Genomic DNA, 24,243 nt, shown 5'->3' on the forward strand with positions numbered 1-24,243 from the left:
ATATGAATAAAAATACATATACATATTGTACAATATCTTGGCAGAGCGTGAAAACTGCTCTGTCAGCCCAGAAACAGAAAGTAAGCCTCTTTAAATAAGTGCAAAATGTTAATGAGACAAAGAATTGTAAAGCATATATAAAGTCTTTTTTTTCCGAACTTTCTTTCACATTTTGTTTTTCCTGTTAAAATCACACGGAGCAGACATGGAGATAACTTGTGCAAAGACCCATTTATATATATTTATATATAAATTTATATCTATGTACATACAGTTTGTTCATCATAAGAAGTAGCTGGTGCCATTAGCTTGACATTAAAGTACTGCTCAAAGAAAAGAAGTTAGGGCCTCTGCAGGACCTAGGCTGTGCATAAACCAAAGAGTAAACCAAGCAGAATCAGTTTGTTGTCTTCAAAATAAACGGAACATTTTTCTCACAATCTCAAAGGACGAGAGCCGCGAGGAGGCCCGCAATGTTCCTGAAATGGTGGTCTCGCTTAAACAAGTGCAAGATGTCACACACGCAACAAAAGCAACACTTCCACGCTTCAGCTGGAACGAGAAAAAGAAACTAAGACGAAGGCTTTGTTGAACTGATGTAAAGCTTTACCCCATTTCCTTCTGTCAGGGAGAAGAAGGCCCGTCTCACTTCTCCGGCTGTCCCCCCTCAACCTGAAGCCTGCATCTAATGAGCTGAGGACGTATTACAGTAAGTCCAGAAAGCATTCAGTGGCTGAAAGTTGAGGGAAAATATGGAGTTTGAGATTTCTTTTGCAACCACTGAACATTTTCTGTCATCTCACATTGGATGGGAAATGAGCTAAGAAGTTCAGTGTCTTCTGTCTTGTGCAGCTTAATGCAAAACAGTAGAAACACTTTTTTTAATATCCAGCAAAAAAAAAAAAAACAAACAAGAGAGAGAGAGAGACAGCAGAGGAATGAAACAACCTGGCTGTCAGAAAAAGACAAATAAACGAAAAGACTACATTGGCCCTACACGAGAAGCAAGCCTCCTGACCTCTCAGCTCCATCTCTCTGCTCAATATTTGATGCCAGAGCATGTGAATTATGGATGGTGCTTATAGAAAATAATACAGTGTTCAACAACATCACAGGTGCACTGCTACAGAGACCTACAAGTAGATAACAGGGATTTTTTTCTTTTTTTTTTATTGCATCGCTGCTGGGCTCTAAACACAGCAGCAACAACAAATCACCAGCTACTGGCTGCTGGTACACGGGTGCAAAAAGGCCCGGTGAGCTGAAGGTCAGAATCTTTCCTGCACTCTGCAAGAAATGTATGTGCAGCCAGAAACATGCCCGGCTGTTTTAAACGTAGCCCCGGCCTTTACTTACAGGCACTCTTTTTTTCTTTTTTTTTTAAATTGATGTCATGGCAGTGTCCTTTTTCTTTTTTTTAGCACATGTCAGGCCATCTTCAGTGAGTGTAAGAGAAAGAGAGCAGGAAATAAAACTCACAGTGAGGTGAAATTTAGAAATGAATAGATACATGGGAAAACAGACGAGAGACGGGAGTGAAAAGGGGGCAATAACTCATCTGACACGCACAAATTGAGGGCAAACTGTTTCGAATAGCAGGCTCTCGCGGTTGATTCTGATTTGCTTTGGACAACAAGGAAACCTGGACAAATGGCATCTCATTGGGAAGAGAAAAATGAAAAATACAGGTCATTCAGCCACTTCCTTCCTTCTCATTCAGCCCTGAATGAATCAGACAAATGCTCTGTCAGTTCTAACACACAGAGGTCAATTTAGCTTCAAATCAATCAATTAAAGAATGCAGCTGAAAGAAAGCTGCAGATTATTTCAGGAGGGGAAATAACTTAGGATGTATTTTTCCTGGCTTTAATTCTGAAAATCACCTTCCTAAGAAAATAAACTTCTCAGGAAGGGTGAGGGGGTGAAAGTGGAGGACATACAGGATGATGTAGAAACGCCATAAAAACATAAAGTGCTTTCAATGAGGGGTGAACGCAGACAGGCTGAGGTAAAGTAACAGGAGGGCAAAGCAGGGCGGCTAAAGGAAAATCAACAGCCTGAGATTTTCTCATGTAACGCTGCGGCTTACTGTATCCTGAAAATGTTCAAAGAAATTAAGATTAGGGTGATGACCCGGTAAAAAAGTACTTAGGTAGCTTTCGTGTTGTTGTAACATTTCAAAAATAATAATTAAATAAACAAACCTGAAAAAATAGAAAAATTACACTATGGGTTATGAAACAGCAAATCCTACAGCTGTCAGGAAATCCAGCTGTAGGAACCTCTCAGAGCAACGGCCAGGTGTTTGGGGTGTTTCGAGCGGATATCCGGGTTAAGACTTCCTCTTTCATCCATTCATCATAGCAGATAAATTAAAAGAAGCTAATAAAAGCTAAGGAATCATCACTACATAGCCAATGGTTCTGCAAACAAAGACCTTCTTTTATCCTCTAAATGGACCGTTTACCTCGGTGCGACCAAAGCAGACCTTGAGCAAAAACCAGAAAGTTTCCGGTAAGAAAAATCTGCATATTCATCAGTTTTTTAATCCAAACTGCAGCTGCAGCTAACTTTTTTCATCATCAGTTAATCTGACAAATGTTTTCTCAGTTCTTCTTTTAGTATATGAAAGGTTAGCGCTGTGGTCGCTGTACCATCATAAATCATCTCGTTTGAAAAGCTGAAACCAGAAAAAGTTACAGGTTTGTTTTTTGTTTGTTTTCTTTTCTTTTGCTTGAAAAGCGATGATGAACAAGTTATTATCAAAACTGTTGATTCATTTTAATATGTGATGACTTAACGATGGAGATGCAGCTTACGCACAGAGATCTCTGCACTGAGAGTCGGTGCTTATTCTTTATGCCTCTGAAAACTTTCTCGGTCTCAGCGTCTTGAAGAAGGTCAAACTGAGACCGCTGGCCCAGGTTCAAAGGTCATCTCTCTCAGCCCGACCTCCACTTACTTCACTGACCAGAGAACGCACGTGAGACGCTTCTCGAGGCTTTATCTGTAAACACTTTGGCAGACACTAACCAGCCTTCTTTTCAGCTTTCTTTTCATGTTAAACTGTTAGATCTAGATATGTGATTTTTGCACCATTTGTCCAGATCCTACCACATTATGTTTCATACACAAACACAACCAAAGAAACTTTTACAAAAACTACAGCTGGACACCAAACAGACTGATATTAAAATGCTACAGTTCTTTTTTTTTTTCTTATTCTTATTAATATCGTGAAAACACATCAACTAAAATCAAACATGGCCACGTGTACAGGAATAGAAATGTGTACATAAAGCTCTCTTTGAAATACCGCTCTTCTCATTTTTTGTTTTGTTTTTCTTTTTTTAATCCTGAACAGTAAATGAAGGCCTGTATAGAGAGAAAAATCACACACACACACACACACTGGACAAAAAGTGAAGAGTCGCTTAAAACCACTGCAAAGAGAGTGGTGATAAAAACATCTGCCTGTCGGAGATCACGCAACATACATACATGGCATTTTTTTTTTCAAAAATCCACAAGTTTGTTTTTTTTATGTGGGAGGGTGAAATCATCACTTCCTACCACATCAAGTCCTTTTCACCATTTTGTGTCAGTGTGCCAAACAGTGCAGTGGCACAAAATGGTGCTGTAAGAAAGCGGCTTCCTCTCTTTTCTTTTCTTTTTTTCGCACTTCTATGAACCGGGCTGCTTTCTTTGCCTCACTGCAGCCACTCAAGAGTCAAACAGGTGGCGGGGAGAGAGACTGAGGAGAAAAACTCTTCCAAAGACGAGCCCTGCTCCCCCAGTCGCCCCCTGAAAGAGGGACATTACACTTAAGAAACTGTCTTCTTCCCACCCAGGTCTGCCTCCTTCCTGTCCAGCCGCATGTACGGCTCAAATGCTGAAGAGCCGCAGCCGTAGGAGGACGACAGTTCGTGGTGAGCGCTCCCCAGGAGCGGCATGGAGAAGCAGAGGGGGTGAGGTGGCGGGACACCCAGCCGCGGGGAGGGCGGGGTGCCCCCCAGCGAGGGCAGAGAAAGCCCGAACGTCCCTCCTGGTAGGGAGCTGGGAGGAGTGCTGCTGCTGATCCCTGGAGAGGTGGAAGAGCCTCCACCCGGGCTGCTCAGCAGGGAGCCATTTGCTGGATGAGACGGAGGCCCCAGGAGAGAGTTAGGTGGTGGGGGGGCAGGGCCCGACAGGAGGCGCCCCTGCTCTAGGAGGCGCAGGATGTTGCAGGTGGCCAAAGACTCAGACGTGGAGGAGGAGCGCTTGTCTGAATCCTTGGTGGTGTCCTTCTTCTGTTTGGTTCTGCGGTTTTGGAACCACACCTTCACCTGCGAAGGCAAACACACTCTGTCAGCGGTGGAGTCGGCAAAAATGTTACGAGAAGAACTGAGAGATGATTTTGCCAAGACTCAAAGAATAGGACCAAATAAATTTTCAATCACAGTCGTGAAAACCCTGATTTTATTGCACCTTTTCTTCATTTCAGCACTGGAACGTCTCCAGAATCATCACACTGATTCACTTCATGCCAAAAGCTATACAGCTCCCAAAGACTGAGGACACTTTGTGACCTCAAGTGCGCTGCAACAATAAACCAGTCATAGAATCAGAACTCCATGAAGAACGAACAGAGACAGTTTAAAATCAAGGCAACAGCAAATGGATCAAATCTGTTGTCTCTGTCTGCAGCTTTGACCACGATTTTGCCCACTTTGTGGCCCTAAGAGGTTTGAAACGCAGAGTCTCAACTGAAACACTGGAAACTAGAATGCAAAGGGAAAAATAAAGTGAACATTTGAAGCTTAAAGAACAAAAACGCTCTCGAAATCGTTCAGTTTCATCGTTCACAAGACATCGTGTTAACTGCAGCCAAACAGCAAAAGCTTGGTGAACTCGGTTTGTCCTTGTCTGCCATATTTAATTAATGAAGTGCAGCTTTAATGTACAGTATGCTTAAAACTTAGGAATGGCTACGGGGAGGCTGATTGAAGGGAACATAGGGGTCACGGGGTCACAGCTCATAGAGAGACACCTCTGTAAGGAGTCACCCATGAAAAATGTATAACATCCTGACCGAGATACAGCTAACTCCGTGTTTCGCTGCAGGTTCACTGTATCGCAGAGTGGGGCGCTAAAACGAGCAGCGTAATAATTCAGCATTTCCAACAAGCTCTCGGCTTGGTCTAATCAAAAATGAATCAAAATCATCAGCAAAAGGAGTCTGAAACAAGTTCAGGAAATTAGGAAAGCTTCTGTGGAACGAGACGTTGTTACTTACAAGTATTCTCGTTTGATCTTTACTTAAGAACTACAATTCAAATTAAGATTATTTCACTTTAAATAAAAAATAATCAAAATGTTATTTTATTTTTAAAAATTTTAGCAATTAAATTTATTCTAGTTCATTAAAAATAAAAGTTAGGAAGCTGTATGAAAATAATTTTAAAAAGAAGAACTGGAGCAAAAAACAACTGAAATAAAATAAAAGAGACTCGGAGTATGTGGTTAAAAAAACTGTTTGACTGATTTTCACCCCTGAGACATGTCACTCTCATTATACGTAAAAAGAAAACTTTAAAAAAGTTAACTAAAACTAAATAGAAACTAGGAAATCCCTCCTGGAAACTGAATCAAAAACAAAATAAGTAAATACATTAAAAGCAAAAATAACTCTGTGGTGTCAGATGTGATTTAGCTTAACAGCCTAAATACTAAAGCTGCTACGCAATGCTCCGTTTGTGCTATAAAAAGCAGTAACTAGAAGCAACTGTTTTTAATTCTCGCTTCAGACTTTAAAGCTGTTTTGAAAGATTTCAAAGTACATCGACATATAATGTTCATTTACATGTTTTCAGTTTCAATTCGTCAGCAATTTATAGAATAATTAATCTGCAGATTTATTTCTGAACTAAATGATAATCAGGAAGAAAAAGATGCAAATGCAAATCTGAGCAGTTTTTCTTTCAGCTAACTTCTTACAAGCAGCTTATTTTCTACAGGTGGTGTTTCCTTACATGTCATCCTACCTTCTGATTACTTCATTTTGTTGCTGAGGTTGGAAACCAAGCAAAACTAAACCAAAGAGATCTCCCGGGGGATTTACAGTATTAAATAATATTTGTTAATCATGCCTCGTTTATCGCCCCACTTCTTCTCCACTCACATCTATACGGTGTATATTTATCCAACATTACGCAACAGACTTTCCTAGAAATCCAGTAATCTAATCCCTGGTAAGAGGGGATTCCTGTTACAGGAGGAACACATAAACCTGTGAAGGATCTGCAGCTCATGGTAAAAATTAAAAGAAAAAAATACTTTCATATGACTGTGTTGATTGCACAACAGCCAAATGACACATACGAAGGAACACGGTAAAGCTACGTGAGCGTACATCCACAGAGAAGTTATGTGTAAACTGGACCCACACAGAAAGCGGTCACATGACCCATCGCTCTGACAGAGGGTCTCATAGGAACCTACAGGCTTAAAACACCATTTCAACTTCATTTCATCAGGCTCACTGAACATGTTTGGCCTGATCTTAAAGCACAAGTGTTTGGATTTTTAACAGGAATGACAAACCTGTGATGCTGATAGTGCCATAGAAGTTTTTGGGGGTTTTTTATAGCTCAAAGATGTCTCATACACATAAATATCATCCTGATTATGGGCTTTATTTTGCTCACAGATGACTTATTTTGTGATTGAAGCACACAGCTGTTTATACACTTTTTATTTTGTGCACTTCTAATAGCTTTGTACAATTATTAAATATAAATGTGCAGATATTTGCAGCTTAAAACCACTAAAAGGGAAACTGTCATTAAATTTTACTTGAATTAAATTTCCTTGTGACTCGGGTTTCCCACGTTTGAACCTGGAGGGGGGTGTTTGGCCTCCTTGTTGTGGCCTCCTAGCTCTCTATTGCATTTCGCCCAGTAAGGGCAACAATGACTTAAACATAATGTTTCCAGGTCAGTGAGTGGTTGGCCTCATTGCTGCTGAAAATCACTGCAGTCCACTGGTAGATTTCCAGCTGCAAGTAAGAAAAAAAGGGAGTCGTCGTGACCTGGGGTTTGTGTTGTGTTTGAGCAGAAACAAATTAAGAAAAGAAAAGAAAGCACAGCAGCTGTGTGCTGAGATGGACTCGATCTGGATGTCTTCTGATGCCTCAGGGGCAACTGACAATGTTTCTGTGGTTGCTAGAAAAGCTATTAATGACTAAGCCTGTGACTGTAAATGCAGAGAAGTTTTTAAAAAGATCACATAAAAAATTAAACTGACTCCACGCGATGGCCGCTGGTGCAGACATGACTGGTATTGGCCTGTTGCTTTAGTACTAAGAAGGTAAATAGTCATTGTGGAGAGCAAAAGAGGAAATGTGTTTGCTATAAAGCGTTGGATAACCCTCCTGTGACTTAGCTATTAATTTGGCCTTTTAAATCAATCTGCATTTTTTACTTGTTAATTAACCTTCGAGGACCTGGCGATCATATATGTGGACATCACATTTTGGGTTATTTAGACTAAAATACTCAATTTTGCTCTACTGATATCCACTTACGAGGACATTATACTGCCACTGTTCTATAAAACTTTTAAACGAATATCCTCATATGTGGCTCGTATTTTTCTTAGAAACAAAAATAAGGTTAAAAAAAATCTGGTAATTCTTTGTTTTTACATTCATTGGGCCCCAATGACCCCAAATATCAAAGAGAAATTAAAAATGCGTGCCATGGAAGAGTTCGGGTCTTAGGAGGTTAAGAATAACCAGACATTTTTGGCAAGTGTTGCACTTCCATGACAAGCAGATATCCCGGGTAAGATTTCAGTTTCCATCTGCTGATCATAAAAAATGCAGATCTGACCAAATCAAATCCCCAGAAATGTGTCCCATGCCACTGGAGGCTTCCATACATGCTCATCTAATCCCGACTTCTGTGAGATTATGGGACATTTAGGGGTCTAAGTAAGAACTCGAGGGCACTTTGATGGATCCTATGTACACATTTCGATCCTTCCCAAGGACCCTGCGGTCCTTCTAGACTCTTGCTGAGAGCCGCTTTTGTTCAACTGGTATCAGCTAACTCTTATCTTCCAAAACATCTGAGCAATCCAGTAAGGCAATAATCTAAAGCTGTTCATTTTTATTCAGATAGTCAGTCTGGCTGGTGTTAACTACAATGTCACTGTAACAGCTACTAGTTCAAGTGAGATCATAGTTCCAGCTACTGACCGTGACACAAATAATGAGATCAGAGAGGATCCAAAGAATCCCACAGCTCAGAGAGAAATACTGATGCAAGCACATCTTACTGCAAAGACCCAAACGAGGCACGGAGATAAGAGGGGAGAGGAGGGGAGGGACAACAGGAGGGTGGGAAAAGCATCAGAAATGATGTGTGCAGCATCGTGTCCTTCCTTATAGTCCAGATTTTGTCCTCGTTAGCTCACACACGACCCTCTAAGACCTCTCTCTGTATCTTCACGTGCCTGCCAAATATCCAGTTAAAGGCTTTCACTATGGAGCAAAATCCTTACCAATCCCTTTCCTCTACCCTCATTGACGTGGGCGTGGCTTCCTCTCCTGCTCACATCAGTATCCTCCTATCCACTACTCCAAACTAAAAAATATATATAAGGGGGAGGGAGGGGTGGAAAAAAAGCTTTCCGATGTTTTACAGAGGGAAAATGATGAGAGGAGAAGAAAGCAAAGCTGCTTTTGGTACATCTACACTATTGGATGTAAATCCTTTTTTAATGGGATCCAGGGTTCAGCGTGGAAGCAGAGATTACCGAGGGAGATCTGGATTGGGTGTGACCTGCATTTGCCCTAGGCAGGCAGGCAGGCTCACCCTCTGCACCACGCCCTGATGCACTACAGGGGGCATGGTCAGGGCGAGGGTGAAGAGGTTAGGACTGAGTCCTCCATGAGGTTATATTTAAAATAATCCAGCTTACTAACCAATATTCATCTCATTGTGTTTTCAGCTCAGACGTCCTTATCACTACATCATGGAATAACAAGAGCTTCATAAATAACTCCTCCTCAAATGCCATTAATGATGACGAAGAGCTGCTATTAAAGGATCAAATGTTTCTTACATTGGTTGAGCACTCGCACTGAAGCCTTTGCATTAAAACCTCACAAACACATGCTTTCATGCTTTGAAGAGACAGTAATTTACTATATATTATTGCTTTTATAATTATTATTAATAATTACAACTCTGTGGAGCTGTGGTACGCTCTAAAACAGTCTTTTATTAAACATTAAGAAGTTGGTTTATCTATTAAATGATATTTACAGGTGCAGGCAGGCTTTTTGTGAATGTTCTTGTGTGGAAACATGTCATTATGTTTATGGCTATGTTGAAAAAAAATCACATATGCATGTCTGTCTTGACCAGTGGATCTCTAGCTTAGTTTCCAGCGTGCATGTCACTTCTTCTCCCTGAAACCAGCCAATGCTGAGCAACAAAACACAATGTAAACAGTGATGGGGTAAATTCAGCCAGGTTGGGGTACGTTCAACAAAATGGAGAGATGATGAGGCCGCCGGGCACAGGTCAGAGGCCTTCACCGTGGTTACAGCCAGCTGCAAACAGCAAGGCGGGCAAACTGGGTTAGAGGTAGAAAGGTTAAGCCAGATCAAGACCCAATGTACAGATCAAGTGGGCATATGTGCGTGCACCTAAGCTTTGCTGTATCTTATTTGTGTTTAGATGCATTTATAATTCTCAATTTTTTTATGTATTTTTTTTTTTTTGCACTTTGACCCTTTTGTTGTATGCACTTGACCCCCCCGTGTCACCACAGTAGGCTGAACTGTCTGAGCCAGCACGATTGAAATCATTAACTACAACATCGCAGCAGCACTCTCTGACTGTATAATGGTTGTGTAATGCAAAGTGAAATGCGGCGCACTTTCTACGACTCCTCCATCCGCTTGTTGCTCCCACTGTGACCCTGTTGAGATCCCCTGATCTCAGGCATGTGACGAACACACAATGAAAACACTTTTCCATGGAGATTGTACCAGGCGCACCAGGGGCCACTGAACCATATATAATGCAATGATGGATGCTCAACTGTATGTAGCGCAATGGGCCACTGGCGACTCAGCTGTACTGTATGCGATGGGTTGGTAGCGGCTAGCTAATAGGCCGGACCAACTATCTATTATAAACTAACTGTCCTTTTAGTTTGGGGAAACTTACACTAATGTCTATAAAACTGTTTCACAAAGATGATCAGTCGTATTTATGTCTCTGCACCTAAACTTAAAACTCACCTGTCCGTTTCAAAATAACCATCGTTATATTTGCTCACTTCTTAACCACTACCCTGACATTTGAATCATTTACATGCTTTTATTGTGAAGCCCCGTGGAGCGTTTGTTCTCAAATGCCCGCGTAACCATGTTGTTTTAGCAGATGGCATCACGTCACACCTGGCCTCTCTCCATTGGCTCCCTGCATGTTTTACTTTAACGCACAGCAGAAATGCTCCTCCATCAGGGCCCCTCAGCTCTGCACAACCTGCCTGAGGAGAGGCGCTTTAAACTGTTGAGGACTTCCTTAAATCACTTCTGAAAGCGTATTGTGATAAACTCATTAACGCAGTGCTGTTGTTTATTTTCCACTGTCTTGTTTGTTGTCTCCACTGTTGCTGTAGCTTTTATAGCTTTCATTCCTTAAATGGTATTTATTAATATTATTGACATTTTGCTTTATGCCCCTTTTTTCCCCCGTTAATGTTTGGCTTTCTGTTTTAATTGACCTTCTGTGTCCTGATTTTGCTCGTTTTTCAAAGCACTTAATAATAAGTCTTTTTTAAATGTGCTCTATAAATGAAGTCATTATAATAAAATGAAGTTTTTCTGTACACACAGCAGAGGATGTGACCTCCTTATTGTTTCTGGGTATTTCAATATCACTTCTGTCGAGTATCAAAATGTGTCGGTGCAAAGAATCCCAGAATCTGCCCGTTTGAGGTTAAATGTACCAGATTTGATCATTTAAACACGTTCGTGCATGAAAAAAATAGTAGTAATATTGTATTAAAAGTAAAATAACCTCAGTTTAGGACTAGAAATCATTTTCACCTGCCTGATATTCACACCTCCCCTCCAACTGTTGTCAGCAACACATTTCACCTGACCTCTAAACCTCCGAGCAGCTCCAGGTTCACTCAGAGGTTAACCTCATTTTATAGAATCGCTGGTAGACATGGCTGCCTAATCCTCCTTAGCACAAAAGCACTCGGGACTGTTATGAGGCCCACCTCTCTCTCTCTCTCTCTGCCCCTCCTTCCTGTCCTCTGTCCAATGACTGCTCTCCGTTTAAGCCATTACCTCCTCCCCGCGCACACTGCAACGTTAGCGATACACCGCACGCATTCAGCAAAAAAAAAACTCAGCAGGTGTTTGGATGTGGTCCATGACTTTTTGTGCATGTCACCCCGCAGTCACTTGAATTTCCCACCGCCTTCGGCACATGGTCTCGTCTTGGCCGCGCAGCCTCGTGATGCCCAAATCTGTGACAGTTGTTATTTTTTTTCCACCTTTCTGGGGAATCACAGCTGGTAAAAGCAAGCTACAATAAAGCGCGACTCTACCTTATTCTTAGATTTCATGTCTGTGCATGCATCACCTATAGCACAGGGGGTCCGAGTTCTGCTCAGCGGCTTTCCTGTTAAAGACTTTAGAGTGTTTTAAATGAGCCAAAATGAAAGCATGTAAAGCCATCTATGCTACTAAAACACTGTCGTTAAGGTCACATTTTAGATACTTGTACTCATCAGTATTTGACTGGATTCATTACCTTCTAATTTATTTAATTTGCTCCTCCTCCGCATTTGCTGCGTTTATCTGACTGCTTCCCAGCATTCCCATTTTCAACCACAGGAGTCATTGCAATTGTGAAACTGGAAATCTTACCCAAAGAATAAGGGCCACATGGGAGACCTTTGACCCCTCTAATTGTCTGGCAACTTGGGGTCAGCTTTGTGTGTGTCTGTGTTTGTGTGAGTGTTTGTGCACATGAAGTGAAAACCTCTTGTATCCAGTTCTGCTGATTTCCTATTTCCCCATAAGCTGAAGGATTACAGGTTGCTCCATATGTTTGTAAAATTACCCTCTGCTTAGCTTCACACACTCTTCACTCTGCCAGAAACTGATGAAGCAAGTCAAATCAATCTATGAGAGTGATTAGGGACAAAGGCGGCGAAGAATTAATTGCTGTTATGTTCTGATTACCTAATCAGTTGATTAGATAATCAGAACTTCACAGGTTTCTTCCTGACCATCGCTAAGTTGGACAAAGTTCCCATTTTGAAGACGACGCTCGAGTTTTAGGTCACTGCGGAGCGAAGAGGAAAGAGTTTGTTTCTTTTCAGCACCAAGTCCAAACATTTAATCTGAAAGCACAAAGGCAGCAAGTGTCCGTCTTTCTGTCTGTCTGTCTGTCTGACAGCCTCCCTTCCTATCTCTTTCTCCATTCTGAGTGTTTGGACAATCGCCGTACTGTGCGGCCGCCTCTCTGCTACATCTGCAAAACTATACGTAATGGCCAGGCCCTCTACGCTCCAGACGATCGGCCAGACAACGTCTGTCTGGGCCGTCATGGAGAACAATGCGCACAACGAGCACATTCACTGTAAGCAGACACCCGCAGGAGCACAGCTCGTCGTCTTGTCTCAGAGGAACATAGCTGTCTTTCAGGGATCCATCGGCATGTACGTAAAATCACTTTCTGCTTGTGTTATCAAAAAAGGAATCTTGTATGTCTAAAGGAGGAAAATCGGATTTCCCTTCAGACCATAGGGCTTAATCAGGTCCATAATACACCTCTCTTGCTATTTTCCACTAAAACATTGACCGTTAAATAATATTATGCAAAAGATTTTGCACAGTTGCACAAGCAAACGGTAACTTCAGTTTCATAAGAGGTCAGAAAGGTTCATCGAGAGCCACGTTTCTCTCCTTTTACCCTCACATAGTGCTCAACATAACAATTATTAATTCATTAATACATTTTATTTATGAACCACTTTGCAAGCTGCTAAGAGAAGCCTTACACAACCGGTTACAAAGCCAAAATTACAGGTATAGGGATCCACATTAGATCATCTGTGACCTCTGACCCCTCTGCAGTACAGTAGGCCACAAGACAAAAAGCAACAAAAAGCATTTGAAGTTTTTACAGCTATTAAACTGCTCTCCGGGCTGTTTCGCATCAAGAGACAGTCCATCTGAGAGAAAAGACATCAGACAGGGCAACAAACAAAGCATGACACTCATTTTGGGTGACTTATACACCTGCAGCTACATCTGAGAGGTTCACTCTAACACTGGCTGTACACTTCCTTCCATCTATCCAACCATCCACCCATCTTCTACCACTTATCCAGGGCTTCAGGTCACTGGGACAACATGATCCAGTCCCTGGCTACCGCCTCCAGCTCTGCCAGGGGAATACAGAGGCATTCCCAAACCAGGTGGATTGCAGGTTGGACATACCCAAAACACATACACACTAAAATGTGCTTCTTTTACAGAGTGTTTGGAGGCCAGCAGGGACAGAAAACACATGCAAATCATTCGTGTGCACACTCACCTGAGAGCTCAGTGAGGAAAACAAACTAAAGCAGACTGAATGATTTGTTTGGGATAAAAACAAGAGAAATTTAAGAGCCGATCTGCATTTTAAAGCTCTGTGAACGAGCTCCACCTGCTATGATCCAACACTTTTTACATGAAGCCAACTTTGTTTCCCACATACTAAACAATTTAACGGACAGCACACTGCACTGCACAAAACATAACTTTTTTAAAATATATTATCACAATATTCTTTTTTAATTCTCTTGACACTGAAATACCTTAATTTACACAAAAAATCTTCTCATACTCCCTTCTTCAAATTTTAAAATAAGTAGGCAGTGGAGGCTGATAAAGAGAAGATATAGGAGACACTTTAGACTTAGATTTTACTTTCTGTACATGGAGAAAAAAAAATCTAATGGTTTGTAGTCACAGTCCTAGATCCCGGAAGAGATTTAATTTGGAGATTTTTTACGTTTCTAACAGCTGAATGTTAAAAGATGTCTAACAGAAATCTAAAATCAGTGTTTATTTGCGGTGCATTCAAACAAATATGATAAAAAAAAAAAAGGTGTGCATTTGTGCTAGCATATGCCCAAATGTGCTCTGTTCAGTCAGCTATAAATTATCTATAAAACACGATCTCATCCCTGAACTCTCTTCCATTTGAGGCAGGATTACACCACAGCACAGAAACCATTAAATCCACAGCTTTCTGTGGAAGGGCTGCAGACAACAAAAGGCTGATACAAAGGCAACCTGTACTTCATCTGGAGGGCAAACACACCACTCGAGCTAGTGGAGAGATTTAAAGAACACACAAGTTTGTTTTTCTTTGTTTTTTTGTTTTTTCCTGGCTGAAAATGTTGTACATGCTTTTATATTTTTTTTTATATTTTTCTAATGCTGACAGGCCATGTGTTTAGTCTGGAAGTGTGAGGTAGAATACACACGATAACACACACACATAATGTGTCCTAAAATACAGACGGTTATATAGACTTTCACTGAATCAACTGATTTCTCTGACTGCCATCCTAAAGCAACTCCACATGCAGGAACACACCTCCATAAACATCCATCAGTCCTCTGTTATCCAACCAAAACTGACCATGAAGGTAACTGAAATGGAGGCTTCATGTACAGTTCAGGCTTTGTGTGTGTGTGTGTGTGTGTGTGTGTGTGTGTGTGTGTGTGTGTGTGTGTGTGTGTGTGTGTGTGTGTGTGTGCTCCAGCCCTTCCTGCTGTGTTGTCCAGTAGCGGGGAGCCACCTGCCGGGATGAAGGGGGAGCTCTGAGCTGGTAACAGATTACAGAGTAACGCGTTACAACAGAGTGAGGGCCACAAGTGACCCTCTTTACACCTGCTTTGTTCATACGTGGACTCAAATGTTTCGATGAGGCTGAAGTCTTCGGTTTCTCTGAATTGTTTCAGTCAGAATAACTTAAAAAAAATAACTGTAACTGTAACTCTCATAAATAATACCTGTTCTCTCTCCCCCTGCTCTTTGTACTCTTTCAGCTCAATGCAGAAAAAGAATATATATATATATATATATATATATATATACGAATAAACTCATTTAAAATTAACTTCTTCCACACTAACAGAGCTCCACCCATTTTTATGGATAAATGATTGCATATGAGAAGAAAATTTATGCAGCTGTATGCTTTCAAACTCGGGCCAAAATCACCAGAATCAGATTTGAAAGAAAGTGCAAAGAGCTTGGAACACGTGAGAATAATAGTTTTGATAATCAGATGCTGATCAACTGCTGGAAATGACTTTTACTTCTTATTTATGTGTTTTCTATATTTTTATATTATGTGAATCAATTATGGAAATTTGTGTGTTTGTGAGCTGCTTCAGGGTCAGCTTGAATACAAGCAATACCTGGAGTTAGGGATTTTTTTTTTGATTTTTTTTTTTTTTTTAATTTAATTTACTGTATTTATGAATTGATTATAATTTTTTTTATTTAGTCTTTTTCATTTCAGTGATCACTTGATACAAAAGAGTTTGGCATAAAAAATAACTATGAAAGATTTACAGAAAAATACGCACATTTTCACCATATTTTAATTGGAATTACTGAAGTTAATCATCATCTAAAAGTCGATCATATTCCCACCGAGTAAACAAAATCGAAACTACCCCAAAACATGGACTGAACTTGTTCACGATAGATAGATAGATAGATAGATAGATAGATAGATAGATAGATAGATAGATAGATAGATAGATGTAATTGAGTTCCTTTTAAACGTAACGCTCTTTAATTGTAGCATGAAAATCAGATTACTGCTCGAAAATCTTTAGAAGCGAACTCAAAACATCAACAAACACCATAAGTCACCAGAAAGCCAGAAAAACATCTCCAAACATCTTCCTTAAAGGGGGTCTGAAACTTTTAAGAGCTCCTATCTTTCCTTTTCCTTTGTGATTGGTCGCGATTAGCCTTGAATGGCGCATTTGCCTAAAAACATGGAACCGCCACCGATAGAAAGAGGATAATAATGAGGAAGAAAACGCCTCTAATGCCAACTAAAAGCCTTTCGATCACGCTTAAAAGCTGCTCCCATAGCATTAAGAAATTTCGACTCCGTGGGTTTAATATTTTACATCAAAGAGATTTTTTTTTGTCATTTTTGTCATCATTTGAAGGCCAGACAGTTTTTCATTCAGCCAATCCTCAGCAGCAGGAAGCTGAGGCCCTCCCATTAACACCCCTATATGCAGCGCTAATGAGGGAGACAGTGGCTGCTCTGTGTTTCACACACGTCCATCAGACCACCTTTATTTGTGAGGGCATGCTTTGAGGTACTTCACAATTGGTTTGCTTCGCGCAGTGACGAAGATGCGCAAAAGTGCTGCGTGTTTTTTCTTGCAACTAGTGCTTTCACGCAGGCGACGCGTCTCGGTACACAGCAAAATCTCCAGTGTTAAATCGACACTAGAGAGTGTCTATTTGGGTCCACTCCTCTGAGTGTTAACACTGTTGAGTGTTAAATGAACACTTTTGACAGTGTTATATTTTTAAAAGTAACCTAGTCAGTTTTGAAGATTAACAATGACTAACACTGAGCAGTGCTGATTTTCTAACACTGGAAAATAACTCATAGAGTTATATATATATATATATATATACACATATATATATATACATATATATATATACATATACATATATATATATATATATATATATATATGTATATATATACACATATATATATATACATATATATATATACATATACATATATATATATACATATATATATATATATGTATATATATATATATATATATATATATATATATATATATATATACACATATACATATATATATATATATATATACATATATATATATATATATATATATATATACATATACATATATATATATATATATATATATATATATATATATATATATATATATATATACACACATACATACATACATGTATATATATATATATATATGTATATATATATATATATATATATATATATATATACACATATATATATGAAAAAACATGAATATTGAAAAGCACACATTTGGACAGCAGAAGTCCAACTCACCTGTTTTAATCTTTAACATAAAGTGCATAAAGTGAAGTTACAGAGGATACAAGTTAATGCTGATTTACATCTGCGCCAAGCTTTTTATTGTTCTACATATGTCAGCTTGTCCTTCAGCCAACAGTTTAGACAGTTGTAATTTGTCATTTAGGGACAATTCTCTGAAACCAGCTCATTTTTAGAAGAAAAGAAAGAAACATAAAGCCTGCTGTGCTGCCGCTGCTGCTAATGCATAACTCCATACAGCTATGACCTCTGTGGTTGGGCAGGAATGAATGACGGGAGGTGGGTTCAGGAATGAGTGCCATGAAATGTCACGATCTATTTTTTTGTGTTACAAAAACACCAACCCCCACCACCGCCACCAATCATTTTTTGTAGTTTTTTGTTCACTGTGTGCTCAGCCTTGATTCTGTGTGGTTTCTTATCAACGTACAACCAAATAAACTGAATTAATAACTATGTATTTACATTTTAATTATATTTCTCTGCGTTTGCTGACAATTAAAACTTTTGAAAAGACATAAGTGCACTTTGATCGTAACACACAAGCAGATAATGTGCGTCCACATGTGTCACGGAGATGTTGACTCACCAAATGTGAGGCTGTGGTTTGAAATTCATCAAAAAAATGCATATATACCTAAATGTAGGCAGATGTATTTTAAAAGCTCCAAAAATGGACTTGTGGTAGATACTTATTGATCCTATCACTGTGAAAACATGTGTTCAGACTTGGCCTTGTTAGGCCTGCGGGCTTTAGGCTCATTCCAGGCCTGTATCAGGTTCAGTCAAACCCATGGGGTCTATTTGTGGATCATTCTGCTTCATTTTATGCACAGGACGTTTAAACAAATGAATGAATGAACATCCCTGTGCTATAAACTTGATTTATTATCTTGAAAATGGACATAAATAAACCATTTTCTGTGGAAAATTATTCTGTGCTTGGCGACTCCTCGTTTCCGATTGGTTGAGGAGCCAATTAAAGATTCTGCGCACACCTGTGCCCACAATTAAGAAAACATCTGTCTGTCGCTAATCGAACCCCCGCTTTAGCTAGCCAAGTGTAGCAGAGGGCTGTGATATTATTAAAGTAGCCTTGTTATGAGATAAATGTATTGACTAGGAACCGGCTACCTAACTTAGTAGCTAAGTGCATAGTTGGAGAAAATTTCGTCACGGCTAATTATTTTTAAATATTTAGAAATCGTTTTGTTTTGTGTTGTTTTGCATCATTTTTTAAAAGTATTTTTGGTCCAGAGCAGCTAGCTCCGTTTTGGCCTTACCTGAGTTTCCGACAGATTCAGCTGTCTCGCGAGCTCCGTGCGCTCGCGCCCCACTACGTACTGGCACCGCTGGAACTCGAGCTCGAGCCGGTACAGCTGTTCGGCCGTGAAGGAGGTCCGCGTGCGTTTGGGCCGGTCCAAGTCGAGGCCCTTGGGCAGGACGATCTCTCGGATGGTGCCTTTGGCGTCTGTCCAGAAAACGAAACGTGGATTCGGTTAAAGTAAGTGTTAACGTGAGGCTGTGGTGGTTATAACATAGCAACAGATAGCTGCTGAAAACGAAACAGAGAAAAACAACTAAAAACTAGATTAATCGACTTTACAGCAGGTGCAGACTTCAGAAACAGAACTTTAAAGATACTAAACCGGCCAATATGCGACTTCAGGGAGAAAACACGGAGGCAAACAGACTCTGTTATCAGTAATGAGCCTGGGTGTTAAGTGTTGTAAATGATGGCACATACTTTTAATGGTATGTTAGTTGGCTCTTCATAACAAGTAACCGAGCCACTGCCTTTAATCCACTCCCTGACGTTTCTTTATTGAACCAACGTGCCACGTTATCATTAAAACTGAATTAGTTGGGTTTAAACTTGCCCTGCGCCCAAAACGCAGCGACATACATGAAGCTTGTAGAGCTGAGGGCCATGTTGGGTTAACGTGCGTAAAAGATAAATAAATAAATAAAATTAAAAAAAAAAAAAAAAATTGTGTGACGCATTGTCAAATTTTTGGTACTGCGAGTATTTGGCTGTTGGTCAGTTCCTTTAAAAAAATTAAGTGTTGTAGCACTTAATTTCTGCCCTGGGTCTTAAACAGAGCTACTAATGTGTTTTGTAACACTGCGACTCAGCTGCACAGAAGCTCGTTGGAGATCTGAGCCGCTCTCTGAGCATCGCTTCGACTCCAAGCACCAGGACTGCGCGCCGTCATCTGCCCCGAACATTAGTTAGCGCGCACGGTTTCTATGGGTGGCAGCTTTCCTGCTTTTTCCTTGTGTTGACTTTTAAGTATTATTGTTTCATGTTTGCCATGACTTTTTTCCCTCCCAGAATAATGAAAATACCGGGAAAAAAAAAAATTTCATACATTGAATCAGACCTAGTGGAGAGCCGAAAATTAAGAAGTCCTGGATAAAAACCGCCCGTATTTCTTAAAAAAATAAAAATTAAAAAGTTTGTTTCTTAAAAAAGAAAAAATTAAAAAGTTTGTTTGTTTTGTTTGTTTGTTTTTAAACCACGTGTTCAGCCCGTGTATTTGTGGTCTCACTGTAGCTACGAATATTTGTTCGTATTTATCACAACGAATGGACGCACCGGCCAGACATGATCCACTCGTTGTCCACGGTTTTTTCAGGTCATAAAATATGTACTCCCAATAAAATATGAAGAGCTTTGAATTAAATATGAAACAAAACCGATTGAACTGGAGGCACATGGTGTTTTCTCCGGGCAGGACATTGCTAACGGTAAGAGAAACGCATAGTGTGCGTAAAAACAAAACTCGGTTTTTTTTTGTTTTTTGGGGGGTTTTTTTGTTGTTGTTAAGCTGTGCAGTTACATGGACTTGTTCGGCTCCTATAAATGTCAAACACCCTCTTTTTTGTAACGTGGAGTTGAAAATGTAAATAAAACATTGTGGCTCGTAAAACACAGCAGGTAAGTTAAAATGAGGATTGTTGCGTAAAAGACAAAAGGCGGGTTGTTTTTGCGTTTTGGTGACAATTAGAAGCGTCTGTGAAACGCCGTGAATTCATCAGTTATGGTCCCTGCACGCCATGAGCTGTACTGAAAACGCATTTCAATCCCAGCCCAACCAACAGCTCAAACACAAGTGTTTGGTTACCCCCAGGTCCCTGATGCATAATGAGCTCTCCGTCTTTACGCACACATAGTTTATTTGCCTAAAGTGTACCCAGGCAAGAGAAAGGAAGGGGGAAAATCTTCTCTTCAGAGAGGCTAAATCTGCTTAAATACAATCATACAGTACATACAGTTTAGATATGTCCTTGCTCGAGCAGCTCGAACTGAGCAAATATTTGCAAGCAGAGGAGGAAGCCAGCGGCTGCTTGCAGACCTGCTGACCTCTCGATGACCTCGGTGGCTCCGCGGAAAAGCCGGCCTCAGCTCGAAAAACAAATCCTACCGACGTTTAACCGCACACTATCCCCACCTAAATGGCCTCACAGATCTGTCCTCCAGGCCTCTTTTTCTTCTCAGATGATCAAACTGAGGCAGCACAATAAGGACCGTATGTTCCAGCACTGGGGAGTGACGAGTGCTGATGATTCACAATGAACACCTGACTGCCAGATCTCTTAATACAGAACTACGTTTGATTCAGTATGTCCAGAAATAATCACAAACAGTATTTTACATACAGATAAAACGCTCGAATAGAATCACCCAACAATGTTTAATTATCTGCAACAAAGAGTCAGAAATAAAGAATGACTCTGTTATTAATAAGCCGTGTAGGTGCATTTCTACAGGAGCACAGACGGTTTTTAGACCTCTTACATGGACATTTCTCTCCCTCTTCCTGCGATAGCCCTCCTACTGAACTGTAGTAATTTTAATATTCTCTAAAGCTAAATATGCTTTTTTTCCCGCTTAGTGTGAGCCATGACAGCGCACGACTAAACGTTCGATGAAAGCTAAAACTAAACCAGCCAGCAGCCATAACATCCTCAGCTTTCTACAACCTGAAAACTGATAGGCCGACATACCGAGTCTGCCCGCAGCGGTTACACACTCCTGCGAAATAGATCCCCATCGAAATAACACTCAGATTTGATTTGATTTTTATTGTCCTCTCTCAATGCAGAGAAGCTGACGTTTATGTTTTTGTTTTTGTTTTTTCATAAATGAAATGCATTCTGGGGAAAAAAATCCATGCAGGAAACTCTTACAATGGCTCACAGTTTTCAAATATTCTAAGTATAAATCAATATTTTAAACGAGGTTAAGACAGTTATTTCATAATTCAAATTATATAATTTTTATTTAATTTGCAGCTGGCCTAAAATATGTCTAACTGCTGTTTTACGTATGTTTGTGTATTTTACATACATTTAAAAAAGTACATCATGTACTTTAATATTTTTTTAGCTGTCATCGGAACACATGATTTAAGTTCTCTTTTTATGTTTTCCATGACTCTGAAAGAACTACCAGCAATCATTTACGAACTTTAAGGATTAGAAACGGATGTATTTTATTTTATTATAATTTTTATTTTCTTCTTGGCTTCATATTTTATCGGAACTTATTTTCTCACGGTCTTACCCAGATTTCTGACCACCTGCAGGAGAGTGTGGACTTTAACACTTAATGAAATATTATGTATTAATATTTGTAATAATATAATGTTACTGACAGAAAAAGCAATAAACACACAAAATCTGTTTTTTGGAGGGTTTTAGTGGCGCACCAGTAAAAACAGAGAGGGCAAAACATTGGAGACAACGAGGAAGAAGAAGGTGTGTGTGTGTGTGTGTGTGTGTGTGTGTGTGTGTGTGTGTGTGTGTGTGTGTGTGTGTGTGTGTGTGTGTGTGTTTTAAAATATATATCAGTTCTTTTGCACAAACAACGCGACTTCTCCCTGATTTTAAGTTTACCTCCAGCCTTTCTTTTGCTTCCTGCACCTTTCAGCTGTGATTTGAAGCATCTGCACTCACTAACGTTTAAAGACAAAATATCCCTGCTGTTGGGAAATATAAGGCATCATCTCACTGAAGCAAAATGTCCCTGTTTTCATTATTGATTGGACTAATTAAATTTTTATGTTTTCACACGAACAAAGGTGCGGCCACAATTGATGCAGCCAGTGTTAGTCGATGATTTGTCTCAGAGGTTTAAGTTTAACTAAAAAATGACTTAGAAAGCGAAGGTGTGTTTACTCCCCTACTGTTGCTGTTTAAAACTGTTATAGTTAAAGTGCACGCCGCCTGTTGTTACTACAATAGATACTTTCTTTTCTTTTCTTTTTTTTCTTTTTTTCTGGGTCTCTCTTCACCAGATGTGTCATGCTCACATCATACGCTTTGTTTAGAAGTTCAAGTGTGCGTTTGATAAACTTTCACAGTTTTGACTCCATATAAACACATATGTTTCTTCTTTTTATTTAATAGTTTGATATGATATTTAAAAATTTTCCAGGAAAATTCCTACCACTGTCTAAAGTGTGTATATTTTATTTTAAATACATTGCCTGGCTGCACTGTGTATCTGAAGTTAGTCTATAATCTAAACTGTTTTTGTTGTACATCCACTTAATTTATTTATGATACTCGTGCGTAAAATTTGACAGATCTCTGTCTGATCAGCAGTTTTAAGCACAGGACTAATCTCTTCGTTTGGTCCACTCACCTCTTACTAAAATTCTCCGGCAGTAGTCAGGGTCCACTCCCAAAAGTTTGTCATGCCCGTCTTCGCTGGAGGAAGTCGGCGTGGATGCTGATGTTCCCGGGGTGTCGGTGGAGCTCTGAACCGGAGACCGGTTCCCTATCTCGGAGCGACACTTTGTTTCCATCCTGTCCGGACACAGTGGGTTGGGACCACAGCGGTGGTTCCCATCGCCCATAGTCGTGGCCTGGTCAAACATCTACAAGTAAGTTACAATCTATAAGATTAGCTTTATCTCTCCCTCCTTACGTCGCTGCCACTCAGTCCTCTCTTTCTACTTTCTTCACCTCTTTGAAAATGTTCTCCAGAGACGAGGAGAGCATGCCCCCCCTCTCCCTCCAAAATAAAGTAGATCCAGTTACAAAGGAACCATGTGGTCCTGCAAAGGGACCGTGGTGAGCTTCAGGTGCTGCTGCATGACGCACGGTCCGGAGTCCAAAACCGAAGCAAGAGTTAGCCGGGCCTAGGGGGGGTGAGTGCGAGAAAGAGACCTCGGGATCTTTTCTCTAACTATACGAGGTGCAGGAGGAATGCATGGTGCGGGCTGCAAGGGGGGCAACAAGATCTACGGAGGAGCGGGGAGGTGCCACTCACACACTGCTCACCCACATAGAAATAAAGTGAAAGGAGGCGCTGAAAAAAAACCCACAGCGGCCACAGTTCACCGTGCAGAAGTCAGGAAGGAAAGTTTCTCCTGGTTTGTCCAGCGCAGCAGCCTGTTACTTCATTCCCGGTCAGATCGGCTGCCTTTGCAGATCCGTGACTGCATGTTGATGATGATGGTGAGATGGTCACATAAGGGGGTCGTCCTTCTCCTGCTTTTGAAAGGCGCACAAACAAAAAAAATGTCTGTGTTGAGACCCTTCTAGAGGGGAGTGTCGGGTAATGGGGTCACATTTGCTCGCAGAGTCTCGAGCACTCTTGTTGGTTTGTTGACAATTTGCTTTACAGCTGAAACATCACGTCTGAGCGGGACGGCTCGAGCACCCTGCCTACACCAGAGCAGGAGAGACGGTGCTGTGTGGATAGCATTTGTGGTGACACGGTGCACTTTACAGAGGCAGGAACCAGACGTCATTTCCTGCCCGCACAGAGTCGCTCTCCCATTGGTCCACCGGCAGGGCACGTTTTCACTAGAGGATAAGCGGCGCAGTGGACAGCGATCAGGCACAGAGACATGAGACGATTATTTTTTTCCTGCAGTATTTCTCTGGAAACAGCCCGAAGAAGCAATGCACGGGTTTCCCCACAGCATCAGCACCAGCTCTGACTTTTTATGTGTGTTTTTGTGTTGTTGTACGGCTGAACTCTGAGCTCCTCACTGCGGTCCAGAAAAACAA

The 24,243-nt window shown here is 40.5% G+C and overlaps 1 protein-coding gene across 1 annotated transcript; it reads right to left on the reverse strand.

The window, feature by feature from the left end:
* Positions 1 to 24: 24 nt before the first annotated feature.
* vax2 (ventral anterior homeobox 2) lies at positions 25 to 23,939 on the reverse strand. The gene is made up of 3 exons (XM_084923947.1): positions 22,868 to 23,939; positions 18,498 to 18,685; positions 25 to 4,325 (listed from the first exon to the last, which is right to left on the reverse strand). The coding sequence occupies exons 1-3, from the start codon at positions 23,100 to 23,102 to the stop codon at positions 3,825 to 3,827; spliced, it is 924 nt and encodes a 307-aa protein (XP_084780073.1). The 5' UTR covers positions 23,103 to 23,939; the 3' UTR covers positions 25 to 3,824.
* Between the last annotated feature and the right edge of the window lie 304 nt (positions 23,940 to 24,243).

The sequence above is a fragment of the Perissodus microlepis genome, chromosome 3 (assembly GCF_051167445.1).
Source record: "Perissodus microlepis isolate ML-2025 ecotype Zambia chromosome 3, ASM5116744v1, whole genome shotgun sequence".
In the NCBI taxonomy this organism is placed as follows: domain Eukaryota; kingdom Metazoa; phylum Chordata; class Actinopteri; order Cichliformes; family Cichlidae; genus Perissodus; species Perissodus microlepis.

Bases quoted from the DNA above. Each gene is read 5' to 3' on its own strand.
- vax2 (XM_084923947.1), bottom strand. From the start codon at position 23,102: ATGTTTGACCAGGCCACGACTATGGGCGATGGGAACCACCGCTGTGGT. The intron at 18,686-22,867 runs GTGAGTGGACCA...TTTTCTGGACAG, and splicing joins CCGGAGAATTTTAGTAAGAG to ACGCCAAAGGCACCATCCGA. The intron at 4,326-18,497 runs GTAAGGCCAAAA...TTGCCTTCGCAG, and splicing joins TGAATCTGTCGGAAACTCAG to GTGAAGGTGTGGTTCCAAAA.